Source organism: Talpa europaea (genome assembly GCF_964194135.1).
Source record: "Talpa europaea genome assembly, chromosome: 12".
Classification (NCBI taxonomy): Eukaryota; Metazoa; Chordata; class Mammalia; order Eulipotyphla; family Talpidae; genus Talpa; species Talpa europaea.
In genome coordinates, this window is record NC_140079.1 from 48,750,531 (window position 1) to 48,768,277 (window position 17,747).

The 17,747-nt window shown below is 55.5% G+C and overlaps 2 protein-coding genes across 2 annotated transcripts; both read right to left on the reverse strand.

The window, feature by feature from the left end:
* Positions 1–3,860: 3,860 nt before the first annotated feature.
* On the reverse strand, positions 3,861–5,637 carry LPAR2 (lysophosphatidic acid receptor 2; the record flags this gene model as incomplete). Its single annotated transcript, XM_084249025.1, has 2 exons — positions 4,889–5,637; positions 3,861–4,174 (listed from the first exon to the last, which is right to left on the reverse strand). Exons 1-2 carry the CDS (start codon positions 5,628–5,630, stop codon positions 3,861–3,863), a joined length of 1,056 nt encoding a protein of 351 aa, XP_084105151.1. The 5' UTR covers positions 5,631–5,637.
* A 2,033-nt stretch (positions 5,638–7,670) lies between these two features.
* Positions 7,671–16,708, reverse strand: GMIP (GEM interacting protein; the record flags this gene model as incomplete). Its single annotated transcript, XM_084250043.1, has 21 exons — positions 7,671–8,044; positions 8,174–8,240; positions 9,558–9,939; positions 10,267–10,463; positions 10,566–10,703; positions 10,801–10,989; positions 11,201–11,355; positions 11,424–11,501; positions 11,852–11,941; positions 12,015–12,121; positions 12,416–12,612; positions 12,812–12,949; positions 13,032–13,202; positions 13,278–13,358; positions 13,815–13,922; positions 14,022–14,086; positions 14,165–14,290; positions 14,853–14,910; positions 15,017–15,092; positions 15,585–15,681; positions 16,690–16,708. The coding sequence occupies 21 exons, from the start codon at positions 16,706–16,708 to the stop codon at positions 7,671–7,673; spliced, it is 2,913 nt and encodes a 970-aa protein (XP_084106169.1).
* Between the last annotated feature and the right edge of the window lie 1,039 nt (positions 16,709–17,747).

Here is a 17,747-nt window from a genome sequence, read left to right on the forward strand (position 1 = left end):
TCGGTCCGGCGTTGCCGAGGCAACGGCGCTTCCCGCCCCCTGCCACGCTCCTCCTGCCTGAGAGCCCGCGAAACAGGCTTCGCCTGAGGCGGGCAACTCCTCGACCTCTCGCAGCAGCTCAGGCTTCTCCATGTGCCCAGAGACCCTTCTTTTCTCTTCTTCCTCAGAGACCCCACTCCTTAAAACTTCCCATTCTCTTCAGAGTCCCCGGCTCTTCCTAAGAGACCTCCTTGGGACCCACAGAATCTCCTCAGAGCCCCCATGCCTCAAAGCTCCTCACTCTTTACAGCACCCCTTTCACCCTCATTGGCTTCCAGCTCAGTGCTCCGACTCTTCAGAGACTCACACATCTTCAGAGTCCTCACTTTTTAGAGCACCCCACTCTTTCTCCAAGCCACTTTTCTTCTCAGAAACCCATGACTCTCAGAGCCCCATCAATATCCACTATTTATCTCCAGAAATCACTATCCCTTCTCAGTCCCCTAAAGACTCCCCGCAGCTTTCACAGGATTAGGTGGAGTTCTAGGACTCCTAGGACTCCTGACTCTTGCTCCTGGAACTTTCCATGGGGGGCACAGGTATATGTGGTGATGGTGGGGAGTTTAGGTCTGATTGGTTAGTCTCAGCTGCAGAAATCCATTCACCTTTCAAGGTCTGGCTTAAGTGTAACCTGGCTTGTTTATTCATTCTTCAGCTCTGTAGGATTCTGGGCCTAGCAACCGTTACGCACATGGTTACAGAATGAACAATGCCTACCCTGCACCCAAGTGAGTAAAGCTTCACAAGTCTTTGTTTCTAGACTTGTGGAATCAGAGCGGGATCCTCATGCAATAGAAAAGGACAGACTGGATACACATCACTTATCCAAAGCCCGTACACTGGGGAGACTCCAGATGCAAGCTCACAAAGGGTCCTCAGCTTCACTGGGAAATTTTCAGGGTACAGCCCATCTTTCCCCCATTGCTGCTAGAGAGGAAACACAAACACCATCTGGTGTGATTGGATTGGGGGCCCTCCAAGGAGACAGCAGGGAATGGGAATGAATGATGAGGGCCAATTTAAGAACAATCTCAAAAGCTCCCATATAAGCAGACTGCTCCCTTTTTGCCCACTGCTCTCTTGCGGGGTATTTCAATAAATCCACCCTTTCTTTCCTTTTTTTTTTTTTTTTTTGTTCTCCAAAAATAAAAATGAGGGCCTCCCTGGTAGCGCAAGGGGTTAAGACACAACCTATGAAGATATCCACAGCTACTGCAGCACAAGTTCGATCCATGGCCAGGGAGGTGACCCACATGGTGTGGCAGACCTCTCCTGACTCGCCTGCTACTTTCCTCAGCAGTGTACTTTGGTCAATCTGCCTGTTATGTTCCCCACTCTGTCTCTGGTGAAGTCTCTCATCCCCCACACCTCTGGCCTGTACAGCAGTTCTTAAATGCATAAATAAATAAATCTTAAAAAAAAAAACCCAAAAATAAAAATGAAAAATAAAAGCTTCCAGAGGAAGGGAAACCCTATACTTGGCCCCAGTAACAGGAAGTACTAGAACATGTGAGGACCATGGAAAGCGGATGCCCTATGCAGGTCAGCTGCTAGCAGAGCACCTCACAGGAGGCCTGAAAAACAGCAGGTAACTTTGCTGTTCTTCAGAGACCAGTGTGGGGAGGGGGTGAAGGGGTGGGGAGAAGAGTAATTGGAAGCTTCAGGGACCCACAGAGACAAACTTGAAGTTACTGTGTGGAGAGGAGGGAAAACTGATGGGACAAGATCCCAAAGGAAATCTGAGGAATGTGGGTGACGAGTTAGAATCTGAGGATGCTGATGCAAGAGCAGTCAGCTCAGAGTAGGCAACAGAGGCACGGTTTCTGGAGGTCACCTGGGATCTCCACCCTTTAGGAATTGGGTCAGCTGTTTTGCCACCCAAGGTGACATGTCTGTCCAAGCAGACCCACAGACACAAGGACGGCATTTTTGTGGGTGTGCCTGGGCACATGGTGGAAGGTGCTGGCCTGGGTCATCACCTCTGGGTTCAGGTCCCAGGCCCTAGGAGAATACTGCTCACCTTGGGTCCTGAAGAAGTCTCAGAACTCCAGTTTATACTTGTCTCCTCACAGAGCTGTCTTAGGGCAGGGGAGTTTTCCCCATTTAATGTGGAAAGACTTAGACGGTTTGGGTACCTCAGCAATATCTGCTTTAGTGGTTTAAGAATTTGAAGAGCCTGTGTTTAAATTTGAGCTATAACCATCTTCTCCCTAATGAGGGAAAAGCAGAGAATTCAGATCCTGGTTTGCTCTGTGCCTACCACGGTGCTTCTTTAAGTAACTGAGGACACTCATCATCAGTCTAGCACGTCTGAGGCTTTGGGGGACTGTGGATTAGGTGGAGAAGGTCAGGCTGTGCTTATGACCAACTTCAGACTTTGTGGGAATCTGAAGCCTTTTCCCCAGATGCCTGTCTAGTCCCTCACAGCATTTTTGTGTCCCTTTGAAGCTTTGCAATGACAGGCTAGATTCAGCCTTTCTGAAATCACTGTCCTCACATGAAAACAAGTGTAATACCTGCGCCACAAACTGCAGATGATGATGAAGTGCCTAAAGTGCTTATCAGTGGGTCAGGCACATCAGAGGAACCTGAGAATTTGCAAGTCTCCAAGCCTGCACACTGCTGCAAGGACCTCCTCACTACCTCTGGCTCCTAAGTGTGTGTGTAGGTAGTAGGCTGAGCAATGGGATGAACGTACCTATTAACAACCTGGACTCAGACAAAAGCACAGATTGGAAAAAGTGGTCACAGACAACTCTGGGCTCTACAGGATGAAGACAGGGAATAAGCAGAGGATACAGATAAAAAGGGAAGAGATATCAAGACTCCAACAAGAGAGACAGGTTAAAGCTGGTCAGAGACTGAAGAACAACAAGAAAAGGGCCAAGATGCTGAAGGAACCCTGATTGACCTTAGCCTAGATGGACAAATCTGGGACACAGGGAAAGATTGAGTGACAGAAAACGCTTTGGAGATTTCAGAATGGAAATAAAGGTTTACTTGTTATAACATGTCTTCCCCATGGACCCTCTCAATTTTTTTTTTAAAGATTTATTTATTTATATAAGAGCTGGGATACAGGCCTGAGGCATGGGAGGGTAAGAGGATTCACCAGAGACAGAGCGGGGAGCAGAACAGGCAGACGGGCCGAAAGCACTGCTGAGGGGAGCAGCGGGCAAGGCAGGAGAGGTCTGCCACGCCATGTGGGTAGCTCCCTGGCTGGCCAGGAATCGAATTCACGCTGCAGAGGCTGCGGACAGCTTCACAGCGCTGCGCTCAACCTGCTGTGCCACCAGGGAGGCCCAGGGCTCTCTCAATTTTAAGGGGGAACAAGGCAAGCCCCTGGAGGCTGCAAAGGGTCACAAACCTTTCCCAGCTCAGCACCGCTTAGTCTGTGATCCTGAAGAATCAGCCTCAACAAAGCGTGTCCATTATTCTTGTTATCTAGTCACACATCCTGAGAGTGCCCTCTGCTCTCCTACCCTTAATACCCACACCACCACGGATGAGGAAAATGTCCACAGGGCTTACCAGGGATGTGCAGTACAAATAAAAAAAAAAATGTCTGTTAAAAAATTCCCAACCTGAGATGATTAAAGAGTCAGATTTCTGCGCCCCAGCTGACTCCCAGGTGTTTGGAGATGACGCCAAATCTCCAGGCCTTGGGGAGGCCAGACCACTAGTGCTACTGCACCATAGCCAGCCAAAGGTCTGCTGTTAAGTCTGTCCAGAGGATTAGGTTGAGCAAGGTGCAAGGTGCACCCATGAGTGGTCTGGGTTACAATCTACTGATTGCTGCACTCTCCTGAAGTTCAAGGTGGCTAGAGGGTGGAGTCCATCAGAGGGTAGCTGTTCTCTGGCAGCATGATGCGAGTGCTGGCACTTGTCCGGGTGGAGGCAGCGTATGGATCAGACTTGTGTTTGGACTGGCGGAGACACAGACAGCAGAGAAGGTGGCGGAAGGTGCGGCGCATCTCGGCATCACGGCATGAGTACACCACAGCATTAACCAGTGAGTTGACCTCGGCCAAGAGCAGGAAATACTTCTCTACGGCCAGGACGTTGCAGGACTTGCAGTTCAGACCATCCAGGAGGAGCACGACTTGGGCTGGGGTCCAGCAGACCACGAACGCCCCTGTGGGATAGAGCCCAGTGTGAGCAGGGCCAGCTGTCAGGGGTCCTGGCACCCTAAGCTTGGATAGTAGCTGTGCAGTTTGCGGTGCCACAGCTGCCTGTCTTGCTGCTTGGCAGGGCGATGGGGCAGAACTGCCAAGAGGGTGCACCTTTCCCAACTATACACAGTGGCCAGGGCCCTGTGTGTTTCTTCCCTGAGATTTATTCTGTGGGGTAAAAGAGATCACTGTGGGGCAGACCAGCTACTTGGTGTGGAGAGTTACTCTGTGCTTGGTGGCTGGTAGTGTATCATCATGGTAGGGGTTTGGTGCCACCTCCTCCACAAGACCAGATCATTTTACATTCTACAGAGTGACCCACATTACTCTTTCCTAAAAACTCTTCAGGGCTTCCAATGGAACTCAGAACACAATATGACTCCTATCTATGCCCTTCCTTTGAGGCCATGTTGACCTCTCCTGCACAATAGGCCAGCCACGAAGGTCTCCTCTGCTCTTTGGGGGTGCTGACTTGGTGTCCCTAGTGCTCTCACCTTCTGTTCCCTCTGCCTAGAACTCTTATCCCCATACCAGCATTCAGGTCTTTGTTCAGGTATCCCCTCTATGAAGAAGATTCCCTACTCATATTGTTCCCTCCCATCATGTTATTGTAGGAATTTGGGGTAGGGGAAAAGTGGGGTCCCTGTGGCCCAGACATGGCTGAGGGCCCCACTTACCCAGGATGATGACAACAGTCTTGACCAGGCTGAGTGTGGTCTCGCGGTAGCGGGGATGGCAGCTGACGTGCTCTGACATGCGCTGTACCCGCCGCCGCACGTAGAAGAAAATGCGGGTGTAGACAGCCACCATGAGTAGGAAGACGAGTAGGCTGGACAGGGCCCAGACAGTCAAGTAGGAGCGACTAAGCAATGGGGCCATGCGTGAGCAGTGTTTTAGGGCACAGAGGCAGTGCCAGAACCGGGCAGGCAGCAGCCCCAGGCCCAGCGCAGCCACCCACACGCCCACGATGAGCATGATGACCCTGCCACGGGGCAGGCGGCTGTGCAGCTGCACGGCCATCACGCTGCGGTGCCGCTCCACAGCAATGGCCAGCAGTGTGGCCACTGATGCTGTCAGGCTCGCATCTAGCAGGCCCTGCCTCAGGAACCAGCTCTCAATGGAGAGCCGGGCTGTGCGTGGACCTGTGTGGAACATAAGAAAGAGGTAGGCCACACCAGCAAAGAGGTCAGCAGCAGCCAGGTTGCCAAGCAGGTAGTAAATGGGCTGGTGGAAACGGCGGTTGGAGGCGATAGCTGCGATGACTAGCAGGTTGGTCAGCAGCACCAGCATGCTGACGGTGAGCCCCAGTGCCACCACCACCACATCCTTGGGCCGCCAGTGGGAGCTCAGCTCCTTGCCGCTGTTGTTGTAGAAGAAGCCAATGGTCTCGTTGTGGTAGCACTGGCCCATGGAGGCCATCTGGGGGGCACAGAGGGAGAGGTCAGTGCAGGTGGCTTTGCTGGAGGAACACAGGGGCAGGGCTGCGGCCAGAAGGGCAAGGGTCTCAAACTCAGAAGTCTGGGGCACAGGGGAGGGGGAAACAAACATGGACTAGCGCAGCTGTTGCTTATTTAAGACTCTCACAAAGATACCTCCCAAATCAAATGACCCTGCTGGTTTTGCTTTTCAATGGAAAGAAGCAAAACTAAAAGCCATCTGCCCAATACTGTGACCTGTGTTGTAGAGGGTGGTGGGTGAAGGGAGTCATTTCAGTCATTTTAGTGCTCTAGCCAGAGGGGATGAAAGTGGGTGAAGGGAGTCATTTTAGTGCTGGGGTCAGAGCAGGAGCAGAGATGCAGGATGGGGTCACCGCGGGGGCGTGCAGGTGACCGGGGCGATCAGAGTGGCCGTGAGGCAGCCCAGAAGTTGGGCGGCGGGGCTTTGGGCGAGAAGGCTCCAGAAGAGAAGCGGGCGGAAGGAGCGGAGGCCCCTGGCGGCCTCTGTGACAAAGGGGGCGATTAGGGAGGCGGCAAGCCGGCCTCCCGGCGCCCCCAGGCTGGGGGAGGAGCTGGGGGCTCAGCACGCACGTGTCGCACCCTTCCCGGTACTCCTGCCCTCCCGCCCCGGTCGGTGCCGGTCTCACCTGGACCGCCCGTCACGCCGCAGACGGGGAGGCCTCGCTGGGGGTCAGGGCGGGCCTGAGACCCATGGCCCAGCGACCGCGGTGAGAGCAGAGGAGCGTCTGGGTGCGCCGAGCTCGACGGGCCCAGAGAAAGCGGGAGGCGGGGTACCAACCCCCGCGCGGGCCCCAACGCCCCGCCCCCTGGGGAACCCCGCCCCGTTCCCGTCACCTGAAGGACCCCAGCTTAGAAGCTGGGGTGAGGACGCAGTCGCCCGGAATCACAGCCCCACCCCCCATTTTCTCCCCGCCTCGCGGCCCCTCCAATTCCGGCGCGGGACCCCCACCCCCGGCCCGGCGCACCTCACGCGCCCGGGGTTTCGGGCCTCCGGGGCTGAGTCACTTGCAGCCCCAGAATTCTCGCCGTGACCTCGCCCCGCCAGGCGCAGCTCCGGGTGGTCTCTGGGCGCACGCCCCGGCCCCACCCCCCTGTTCCTCGCGTCCAATCCATCGCCGCGCTCCAAGCCACGCCCTGATCCGACCGCCCCGCCGCCGGGACCCCCGCCCCGCCCGGGTCCCCCGGCCCGAGCTGCAGCCTCCAGGGGCCTCGCGGACCCTCGGACCCCTCCGGCCGCAGCCGACCCTCCGGCCGCACTCCAGTTTCTCGCGAACCGCCCCTGCGGACCCTGCGGCGGCCCCCGGCTCCCACGGCCCAGAGCACACAGCCCTATTGTCCCGGTTATCTGCACTTTTGTTATATTTGTTTGATTATGCAGGACCGGATCGGGGACTCCTAGATCCGGAGGGCTGGGCCGGTGTGACTCAGTCCGAAGCCCAGGTCCAGCACTGACTGCCTGCTGAGGAGTATTTAGACGTGAAAGAAAGGGGCCTCAGCTCTCCTGGTGGGTAAAATGGGATCAGAAAAAGCTGCCTTCCAATGCTTCTCCCCTGTGGTCCTCCCCTGCCAAAGAAAGACACATTCAAGGGTACAAAGCCACAATTTATTCAGAGGCAGTCAGATCCCAGGCACCACCAGGATGTCGGGTGTGGGCTGCCCATTCCGTCCAAGAGCTGGTCACTTGGGGGCAGCTAAGGAGTGGCCACAATTAAGGGTGCAAAAGGCACCCCTGTCCCAGGGGTCAGACTAGGTGAACCCCAAGGACTCCTTGACCTGTATTGACCCTGAGTATTGACCCTGAGTGACCTCTGAACCTGGATGCTTGGCAGTGACTCTGTCTATTGGGGACCCTGGTACAATGCCCCCTGAAGGGTTTTAGTCCTCCCCTAGGCTGCGTAGTCTTTCCTTATAGGACCTCTCTAGACTCCCCACCATTGAGCTCCTCAGGAGAAGAGAGGATCATCTTCTCAGTTTTGGGTTCCTTGTCAGAGTGCTAGGATGGTCAGAGGTGGTCCTCCACTTCCTCGGGCTGGGGGTCTGGGCAGCAGGTGGTCTTGGGCACGGCCTCATCGGGCAGCTTGGAGAGTAGCCGGGCTGTCTCCTGGGTGATCTCAAAATGCTTGGGAATTGGGGTACGGCGAAGGGTACTGCTCTCAGGGGAGGCAGCAGCAGGGCCAGGCCCCCGGCTCCGCAAGCTCCCTTGGGGCACTGATGTGATTGGAGTGTCTTCACACAATTTGGAAGCCACTAGGGCCAAGCTGGACAGCTGGTGGGTGACAGGCCGCACACCCCCCCGGGGATACTTCACTGGTTGGCGGCTGAAGTGGCCACGGGACTGCGTCCCCAGGAGTGAGTCCTCAGGGCCTTGGCAGGACACTGTGGGTGGGGTGGTCAATGCTGAGTACCCTCAGTCTTGTGGATACCCCCCAGGAGTTATCTCTCAGAGAAGCTACCCTAGGGCAAGGACACCATCAGAACTTCTGGGTTACTCACCCACACACTCACCTTCTCCTCCCTCATCTTTGGTGTCTTTGGCAGCCTCCTCTCTCTGGTCACTCTCTGAGGTTGGAATCTGCAGGGAGAAGCCCAAGAAGGAGACCCCAATAATAAAATCCCAGTTCTTGGAGACTCTTGGAGAACCAAGGGGTTCTTCCTAGATATGCTAAAGTTCCTCTGCAGCTGTGGTATCTGGAGGGGAGCTGATGCCTTTATAGTGTACTACTGCTTGCCCCTGTGCAGAACAGCTCACTTTGAGCTCCATGCAGCAAATGGCCCTTGTTCACCTGAGGGCCAGCATGGAAGTGGCCCTCTTTGCCATCTTTGCACTGGGACCAGAGAATGACCCATCTTCATGCTGCTCTGATCGCTGTCACTTTATGTCTACTTTTTAGTTTATCTGTATATTCTTGAGGTTCTTCCCTTGGTTACATTCTAATAGTAGCTGAGTCCTTAATATGTGTCAGACACTGTCCTGAGCACTTTCGGAGCCATCCCAGTTCACAGAGAGCCACGGCTCACTGGCAACCTCTCTCCTCCAGCTCTGGCTGCTATTGGGCAGTTGGCACTCTCAGGAATGATGGGTACGAGGATCTGAGGGACAGGGAAGCCCCCTGTAAGAGTTCATCTTAAAACAGTTTGCACTAATAGTTTTCTCTCAGGGCACCCATTGTGTGTGTGTAGTAGGTACAGTCAGTGATGGCTTTTGGCTTCTTTGCTGCCATCCTACCCTCATTCACTACAGTGTGGTGCTGTGCCCTAACCCACCAGGCATGCTCCCACCTCAAGACCTTGGCACTGGCTGTTCCCATTGCTTGGACCATTCCAATCTCCACCTGGCTTACTTCTCCCCTAATATCCTTCTAGTCTGCTCAAATCCACCTTCTGAATGAGACATGCGCGTACTATCCTATTCTTCCAACTGAGCTGGTCTCCAGCAGTCCTCTGCCTCTCACTTGGTGCCCCCATATCTTGTACCTTACCCCTTTTTTTGTAATCGCAATGCCTAGAACAATGCTTGGGGTAGGGGTTCAATAAGTATGCTGTGGAAGGAATGAATGATCATATTAATACCTCTGTAGGCTGTGCCCTGATGTTACTCCATTATTAACTACCACTCTGTCTCCTAGTATGTCTTCCAGAATGAGCACAGGAAAAATCAGAAAAGGAGGGAAGAGAGGGAGAGACTGAAAGAGAAAATTAACAGAAAAGAAGGGGGAAGGAAGAAAGAAAAGAGGCAGGAAAGCAGGACGGAAGGAAGGAAGGAAAGAGGGAAGGAAGGAAAGAAGGAAGGAAGGCAGGAAGCAAAGAGAGAAGGAAGGGATATAGAATAGAGTGGGAGGATTAAAAAGAGAGCAGCCTCCCCGTGTCTGTGGGTCAGGCAGGCTCCTACCTGGGAGGGCGTGACTTCAGGATGCTTTTCCAGGGCACTGTGGGGATCTGCGTCTGGGTCGGAGTCTAGGGTTGGGGGCAAAAGGTCTGGGGTAAGATGTGGAGGTGATGGCTGGGGGTTAGTTGTGAGGGGCCCAGGAGCTGGGCTAGGGTCTCGGAGCAGAGTCTCAGTGGTCAGGGGGAGCTCGTCCATCCCAAAGATCTGCTCGTAGTGCAGGATGAGGAACTCCACCAGCTGGGCCTGGTGCCCGGAGTCCAGCAGGCAGGTGACAGAGCCAGAGCCAGCTGTCCCTGGACTGTCTGGCGGTTGCAGCAGCGTGGGCCCAAACACAATGCCCAGGTTGTTGGCAGACATCTTGTTTTCCTCAAACTGTGCAGCCACCCTGGGGAAAGTGTGAAAAGGGTCAGGGCATGGGGTGCACAGTCACCGATCTTCAGGAACTGCAGCCGGTGGGCACTTGCCCTAGTCACAGGTAAGTGGTCCTGGTCATTGTTTGAGACCAGCAGCCACATGCCTGGTGTTGGAGGTCAAGGGTCAGCACCCAACGTGAGGAGTCATGTATTAAGGTTCAGAGCTCAGCAAACACATGCAAAGGTCAGAGGTCAGTATCAGGGGTCAGTCCCAGTGGTCCATAGTCGCAGATCCAGGGAAGGAGTCACAGATCCATGGCTTGGGTCAGTCATATTTCAAGGTCGGGGACAGTGCACACCTGAACAGATGGGCCACCAGGTGCCGCAGGGTGTAGTAGTTAGAGTCAGGCAGCTGCACCAAGAGGGTCTTCAGCGAGCGGATAATCTCAGGGCTGGGGCTGGGGGTCCCAGGGTGTTGCCCAGGGTCTGCATGCAGGGTCTTAGCCAGAGAGATGAAGGCGCCGTAGAGGTGGAAGGGGACCACAGGGTCAGTGAGCTGGGGGTGGAATGGTGGGAGGGACATGGGTGTGGGTGGGCTGTGGAGAGTCCTCACACTGAGCCCTCCGGGCCCCTGCCCCATGAGTCCCTGAGCACCCACCTCCTGGAGGAATCGTTTGAGGACACTGGAGATGTCATGTGGTGAGTTCCCTGACAGGTCCACCAATGCTCGGCCGTTCTCGAAAGCCTGACACAGCCGCTCCACACGGACCCGGGACCCGCTGACCCGATAAATGCCCTACAGGGCAGAAGGTGGGAAATGGATACCTGTTTCAAGATCTGGCCATTGAGAAGGCTGGGTCACTACTGGGAATGGTCAGGGGTCAAGGTGGCACCTGCACACCCAGGCCGCGCTGTTCTATCTCCGCCGTGCACCTGGTGACAACAAAGGGCACCTCTTCTGGGAAGTCCCTGGGCAGCTGCAGGAAGTCAACCCCAAAGAGGGAGGTCCGGGCTGGTAGCCGCCTGTGTCCGCAGAGAATCAGCAGAGTCTCCAGACAGCGCTTGTGGCAGGTTAGATAGCACTGAGGGGAAGGTCACAGGGTTAGGGAGGTTACTGGGGTCTCAGGGAAGAGAGGGTAAGATTCTCAGAAGACTGGAGTCTCATTGATCATAGGATCAAGGCAGGTCCCTGGGGCAGGAAAGTTACAGGGATCTCAGCTCAGGGAGGTGTCTTGGGTCAGGTAGGTCATCAGGGGGTCACAGAGATCATAGGGTCATTAGCCCAGGTCATACCTCCTCGCACTCGGTCCCGCTGACCATGAAGGCCTCGCACTCACGGCACTTGGCTGGGCCTCGAAGCCTCCGTAGTCGGTGTGTTTGGGCTGCGCTGGACAGCGTCCACTTCCTGAAGGGGCTGCCTGCCCCATTCTCCAGCCCATCTCCTAGGTCTGAGAGGAGACAGGGTCAGAGGTACCTGGTCTAACCCCCACTCTGCCCCACCTGCTTCCAGCCTTACCAGGTTCTCTTTCTTCAAAGTCATCTGATGACTCAGTGCCTGTGGATGAGACCTTTACCAACCGCCTGGTGCCAGGGCCTGGAGTCAGAGGATCATAGAGGTTGGGAGTCACGGGGGCCATGGGGAGGCTCAAAGGCTAAGGAGACATTTTTGGTTTTCAAACCTTCTAGAAGTTCCCACAGATGCCCATGGGAAAAGGGGTCAGAATTTAGGAGGGGTCAGACAGCTCAGAGATTAGGGGTTGGAGAATGGATCAGCAACCTGTGGAGTGATTCAGAAGATGGGTCAAGAGAATGGGTCACTGATTAGGGAAAGAGGTCAGGGGTGCAAGATAAGTTAGAGGACAGGTTAGAGATAGAAGGTCAAAGTTTGATCAGGAGTGGGAGGATGGTTGGTCAGGAGTGGGGCAGGGTCAGGTCTTGGCCCACCTGGGCTGGAAGTGGGGGAGTCCAGAGACCGAGATTCACTGCCACCACCCACACTGTCCACGTCACTGCCTGGAGTGGGGCCTGGGGTACCTAGGAGGATAAAGTTCTGTTAGAATGGCGATGGCTCCAGACACTGCTCCCACCTGACCCTCTCGGCACTCACCTTGCCAGCCTGTGTTTGTGTCCTCCCAAGGACCTTGCTCAGCAGTACTCTCATCCAGCCGTGGAGGTGGGGGACCAGAGACCTTCCGTCTTGTGTCCAGAGAAGAGCTGAGAAGGAGAGGTTTGAGGACTCTAATAACCAAAAAACTGGGCTGGGGTGACAGCATCCAGGCATCACTTCTGGGACCCAACTCCAAGTTCTTGGGTCTGCAAACCTTGATGCCTACGAGCACTGCAGCACCCAGTGCAGTAACCCCAAAGTCCCTGTACACCAGGACCGGACAACCCCCTAAAATGGGTACTAAATCCAAGTACAGAGTATTTAAGTTCTCTGATGCTGGGGACTCAGCCCCATTGTGCTAAGCGTCTCTGGGACTCGCACAGACTCTGCTCAGGGCCCACCTGTTCACGGAGGGCACGAGCTCCTGGAAGGAGAAGGCAGGTGGTGGGGCTGGGGGGGTCTCAGGCTGCAGTGCCCGCACCATCTCCTGGTAGCGCTGGCCGGGCTCGAAGGGTGCACAGCACTCAGCCAGGGCTGCAAAGGTTCGGGGGCCATGCTCTGCCTGTGCTCCCCGCAGCCTGAATAGTCCTAGGGTTACCTGTAAAGCAGAGACAGCGTAGGAAAGGGGCGGGACCCCAGGGAAGGGGAGATGGAGTTGTGGTTAGGGTTTGCGGGGAGCAGGAACTTCCTATATAGGGAGAGGCAGCAAGTTCTGGTATACTGGAGGAAGTCTGGGGACAGAGCCCTCAACTAGGGCCCAAAAGAGAGTTGGGGGAAGCCATGGGGCAGGGTCTCACCCGCCTCAGCACTTCGTCCCCCTGTAGCACCAGCTTGCGAATGTGTGACACAATCCGTTGCTTGGTGGCTTCCAGGTCTTGCTGCCGTGCGTTGGCCTCACGGACACAGGCCTGGTACTGAGCCTCAGCCTCCTGCACCTGGAGAAACCACGGGCATGTGTGGGAGACAGTGTGGTCAAGGATACCACAGTACTGGGGGGCACCCGGGTGGGGTCCCCACCTTGGCCTGGGCCTCCTCTCTTGAGCGCCGCCGCTTTTCCTGCTGCTTGCTGGGTCCTGGCGAGGCTTGGGGAGCCAGGTCCTCCGGGGATGCCTGGGAACGCACCCGCAGGTCCTCGCTGCGCTGCTCATACTGGAGCTGGGCCCTCCGCAGCGCCTGCACAGCCTCGTTCTGGGCATGGGGTGGGACACTGTCATTACCCCTTCTCCTTGTCTTGCCCAAACCTCCACCCACCCTGCACCTCACCATCCGCTTCTGCTCTTTCAGCCACTGCTCCTTGAACTCCTTCCGCCACTTTTCAATCTCAGTCCGCTTGGCGGCCAGGGGCTGGCAAGGATGGAGGTTGGGGATGCTGCCTCAGGGCGACCTAGCACTTCTATCCCCCCAGGCTTCATGCTGTTTGTCCTTGGGACAGTTTTCTGGGTCTGTACTCTCTCTCAGACCAGTTCTCCCCTACCCCCATGTCCCCACAGAATCTCAGTGGTCCCCTGCTCCCTTTTGCCTGGACCCAGAGATGCCAAGGCTCTTTTCCTGGGAATCCTCAGTTCTAGGGTTGCATCCCTCTCGCCTCCCCCGCCCCCCACCCTCAGCAAACAAACAACAGCACAATTTTGCAATAGCTCAGGAAGCCTGGTTTGAATCTCTGATGGGTAACCTTGGGCAAGTTCCTTAGCATCTCCGGGCCTCAGCTTCCTCATCAGCAAAATAGCTTATTGTAACAGTGGCCTTCACCAGGGTGCTTGTATTCAGAACCCTGAATGAAGGACAGTAAGATGCCCTCACCTGGTAGTAGTCTCTTCTCTGCTGGGCCACCGTCTCCATGGCTAAGTTTCCCAGGTTGAGGTCATGTTCCAGAAACAGGGTGTAGACATACTGCAGTGGCATGTGGCTCTGGGGACAGGGGTGTTGGAGGATGCTGAGAATCTAGGGAGACAGGGTTGGGGTTCTGGAGGACTTAGGCTGGGGGCGGGGAGTTCTGCTCCTAGCTACCTGTTGGTAGATTGACACCTTGCCAGCCTCTGCCATCTTTATGATGCTTTTGGAAAACTCCAGCTCTGTGGGAAGAGAACAGGCATGTGAATATGACCAGGGGATTCACCTGGGGACTGGGACTGGGCAGAAGAAGCCCTTACCATGATTGGCCCTCTTCTCTGTCCAGGCCAGTAGCTCCTTGACGTAGCGGCTCCAGGTCTTGGCATACTCCAGGGCTGCATCGATACCGCCCTTGGTCCGAATGAGCCGCAAATCCAGTTCTTCCCCTGGGGTAGACCAGTGGACCTCTGCCCTCCCTTGAAGTTTTCCCAGAGTTCCCAGACCAGAGCTGTGGCCCCTATTCTACACCCCTGCATTCCCCGCACCACGACATCCCTTTGTGATCAATTGCTGAGAATGTACTTTTTCTTTATTTTAAAAAAAGATTTATTTATTTATGCATACAAGAACTGGGGTGTAGGCCAGAGGTGCAGGGATGGTGAGAGGACCCTCCAGAGACAGAGCGGGGAACAGAATAGGTGGATCAACTGAAATACACTGCTGAGGGGAGCAGCGGGCGAGTCAGGAGAGGTCTGCTACTCCATGTGGGTAGCTCCCTGGCCAGGGATTGAACTTGTGCTGCAGTGGCTGTGGCTAGCTTCATAGTGAGACTTAACCCCTTGCCCCACTAGTGAGGCCCTCCCTCTGTTTATTAACTCAGACTGGCAGCTCCCTGAGGGGCTCGGCTCTATTATGTGCTCTGCCATGTCCTCGGAACAGGCAGTCAGTGGTGACTCGTTGAGAGGATGCCTTTCTGTCCCCACCCAACCGGGCCTGAAAACCCCCTACCTGTAAGGGGAACAGGACCCTCTGGGGAAGGACCACTCCAATGGCTGGTTTCATTGGTCTGAGGGGGAGGAAGAAACATTTGGGACAAGCAAAACAGGAGTCCCACCTCTCTAGAGCTCCTCATTCCAGAGGCCCCCTCCCTCCTGCCCCCGGAACCTCCTCACCACAGTGGCTGTGGGGGGCTTGTCAGAATCTGGGTCTCCTGAAAGTGCAGGGTCTCCAGTCAGCATCTCCAGGTTCCTGGGAAGTAAGGATGTTAGGATGCCACCCTCACCTAGTGTACCCCTCCTAGGACTGCTGGGCCTCAAGGCAGCTGGGGAAATGTCCTGGATATCACCTCTATAATAGCTCTTGCATCTGGGAGGTCTGAGGGATTTTTTGGGGGTGGGGTGGGGAAAAATCAGGTCAGTTTGTTTTATAAGATTTGAGACAGGGTTTGAGGGGTCCCAGGTAACTTTGGGGTTCATAGAGATTATAGGAATTTCAAATGCTTTAAGGGGTCACAAAAAGAATAAGTGGGGATCCTAGGACAACATTGGGAATTTCCAGTGGATTTGGGGGATTGAATTTTGGGATATTTGGGTGTCTTGGAGGGTTCTATCTTAGACTCATTAGGTTATTAGGTAAATGGATTTAGATGTTGCAGATTCCTGATGGAGCTTCAGGGCACCTATATGGTTAGGGACTGGGGGATCTTGGAAGGATTTGGGGATGACCCAGGCTCAGACTCACACGTTCACCAGTGAGATCTCAAGGTTGTCCAGACTCCGGAAGATATCACTGTACCTCTTCCTGCTCTCTGGAGCTGGAGCTGGGGCCGGTAGTATCCCTGGAGGAGGGGTGTGTCATACAGGGGCCAAGTGAGAAGCCTTCCTCTAGTCACTGAAGCCAGTAGTTTGGTGGTGAGGGGTAGGGTGGGATGGGGTTTGGGGGATGAAGAGAGAGAGAGAGAGAGAAAGAGAGAGAGAGAGAGAGAGAGAGAGAGAGAGAGAGAGGCTCACTGGCCCAGTGGGACATTCAGGATGGGGGGGGGGCGGTGCCTGAGCCTGGATGAAGTGAGAATGGCATTGGGTGGGGCCCACTCTGCACGGCAGGCAAATGGACTCAGGCACAACCAAACACAGAGACAGCTGCTCAAAGCAGCAGAGACATCCACACAAACACATCCCATAGGCAAAGTGACAAAACAGATGCCCCTGATGCATCCACACTGGGGGAGGAGGGTGTGAGGGGGGAGGGGGAAAGCTGGCTTGACAATGGAACCACATGGACCTCAGGCCAGACAGATGGATATATACAAGGGCCAGACGCACACAGCTAATACTGAAATACACGCAGGCGGGCTGAAACCACAAGGGACTTAAAGACCAAATGACAACATGCACAGCAGAAACACAAAGACTGCGGGGAAACAACTCCAACCTTGTCACATTTCAGCCACCGCCCCCCTTTCCAGGGGACGTAGATCTGGGCTGCCTCCTCCCTGTGCTATGGAGGAGCCGGGTGGGCACCCTGCCACGTCGCCCTCTCCACCAGCGACAGTGACACCCTGCCCCCATCACAAATTTCAGAAGCAGAAGCGGCCACTTCCCCTTCCTGGGCCCCTTCCCCCAGGCATCCGGGGTGACGACTCCAAAGCGGGAGGGAGGGGGCTAGGAACCTGCGTCCAGACCCTTTCAGTTTAGGGTTCTCCACAATGGAGGATCTCCGTATCCTCCCCATTTAGGAACGTCTCTCCCGGTTTTCTGAGTGGCGAGGGACAGGCGAGGTCCCTCGTTTAGTCAGTGGAGTGGACTGGGGGAGGCCCCTTTCATATCCCGTATCCCGGATCGCCTACCCGGCTCTGCGGTGTCCATGGCCCGGCCAGAGGATCGCTCGGCAGGGACAGGGACCGGGAGGGGAATCGTGCGCCGGCGGGGCACAGCCCCGATTGATTTCCTGTCTTGGCCGCCGCCCGCCTGGGCTCGGTACCGCCTCGCCTAGTGGAGACCCCGCCCCTCACTAGAGGCCGTGTCTTAGATCACACCCCACAGACAGGCCACGCCTCCACGGTCACGAAGCTTATAGTTGTTGCCCGGACCACCCCTTCCTCCTCCTCCCTCCAGGCTCAGACCTCCCCCAACCTAGGCCAACCCTCTGAGCGACCACTGCAGGCTGGTACACCCCCAGACCTAGGCGTTTCTGGACTCCTTCCCTACCAAAGTTCACCCCAGGGTTTGCCCCACCCTAAAGCCCCAGCACACAGCAACCCTCCCACCCCACAGAACATGCCATACTCTAGGACCCCACTGACATCTCTACTCCGGGGTCTCTTGGACTCCTGAAACCTCTCCTGGCAGGACTGGGGCCACAGAGCCCCCTGGTGGAGGCCTGAAGTCCTGCCTAATTTCATTCGAATGAGACTAGGGTCACAGACCCCCGGCTTGGGAGGTATTCTCCGAAAGCTGGCTCAGGCCCTTGCGGTCCTAATTAGAGCAGCCAGAAGACACCTAGTGCTACTCTCAGGCACCGGGGCCAAAGACCCCTGAGTTCCCCAAGAATTCTCCCCTGAAAGTCCCAAGCCTCCTTAGGGTTATCTCAGGGGTTTGGCCTCTGGACAGAGTGACTGCAGCTGAAGGGAGAGCTTGGCCAACACTCAGCCCTTGCATGGTGTTCACAGGCTAGTCCCTGCCCCTTCCCTGTCACATTCTGCTGCATGGGGAAGCTTGATGGGCTAGGCTGCTGGGGATGACCAAAGGATCAAAGTGGGAAAGAATGAGATCCCACTGAGTATCCACAGCGAAGGGGAGGTGGTCCAGAGCCTGGGCCCCCTGGCCTGAGGTCATCACACCCAGCTGTCAGTTATAAAAATGCACCCACACCCTACACTTACTGGAATCTCTGGCTAGAAATAAA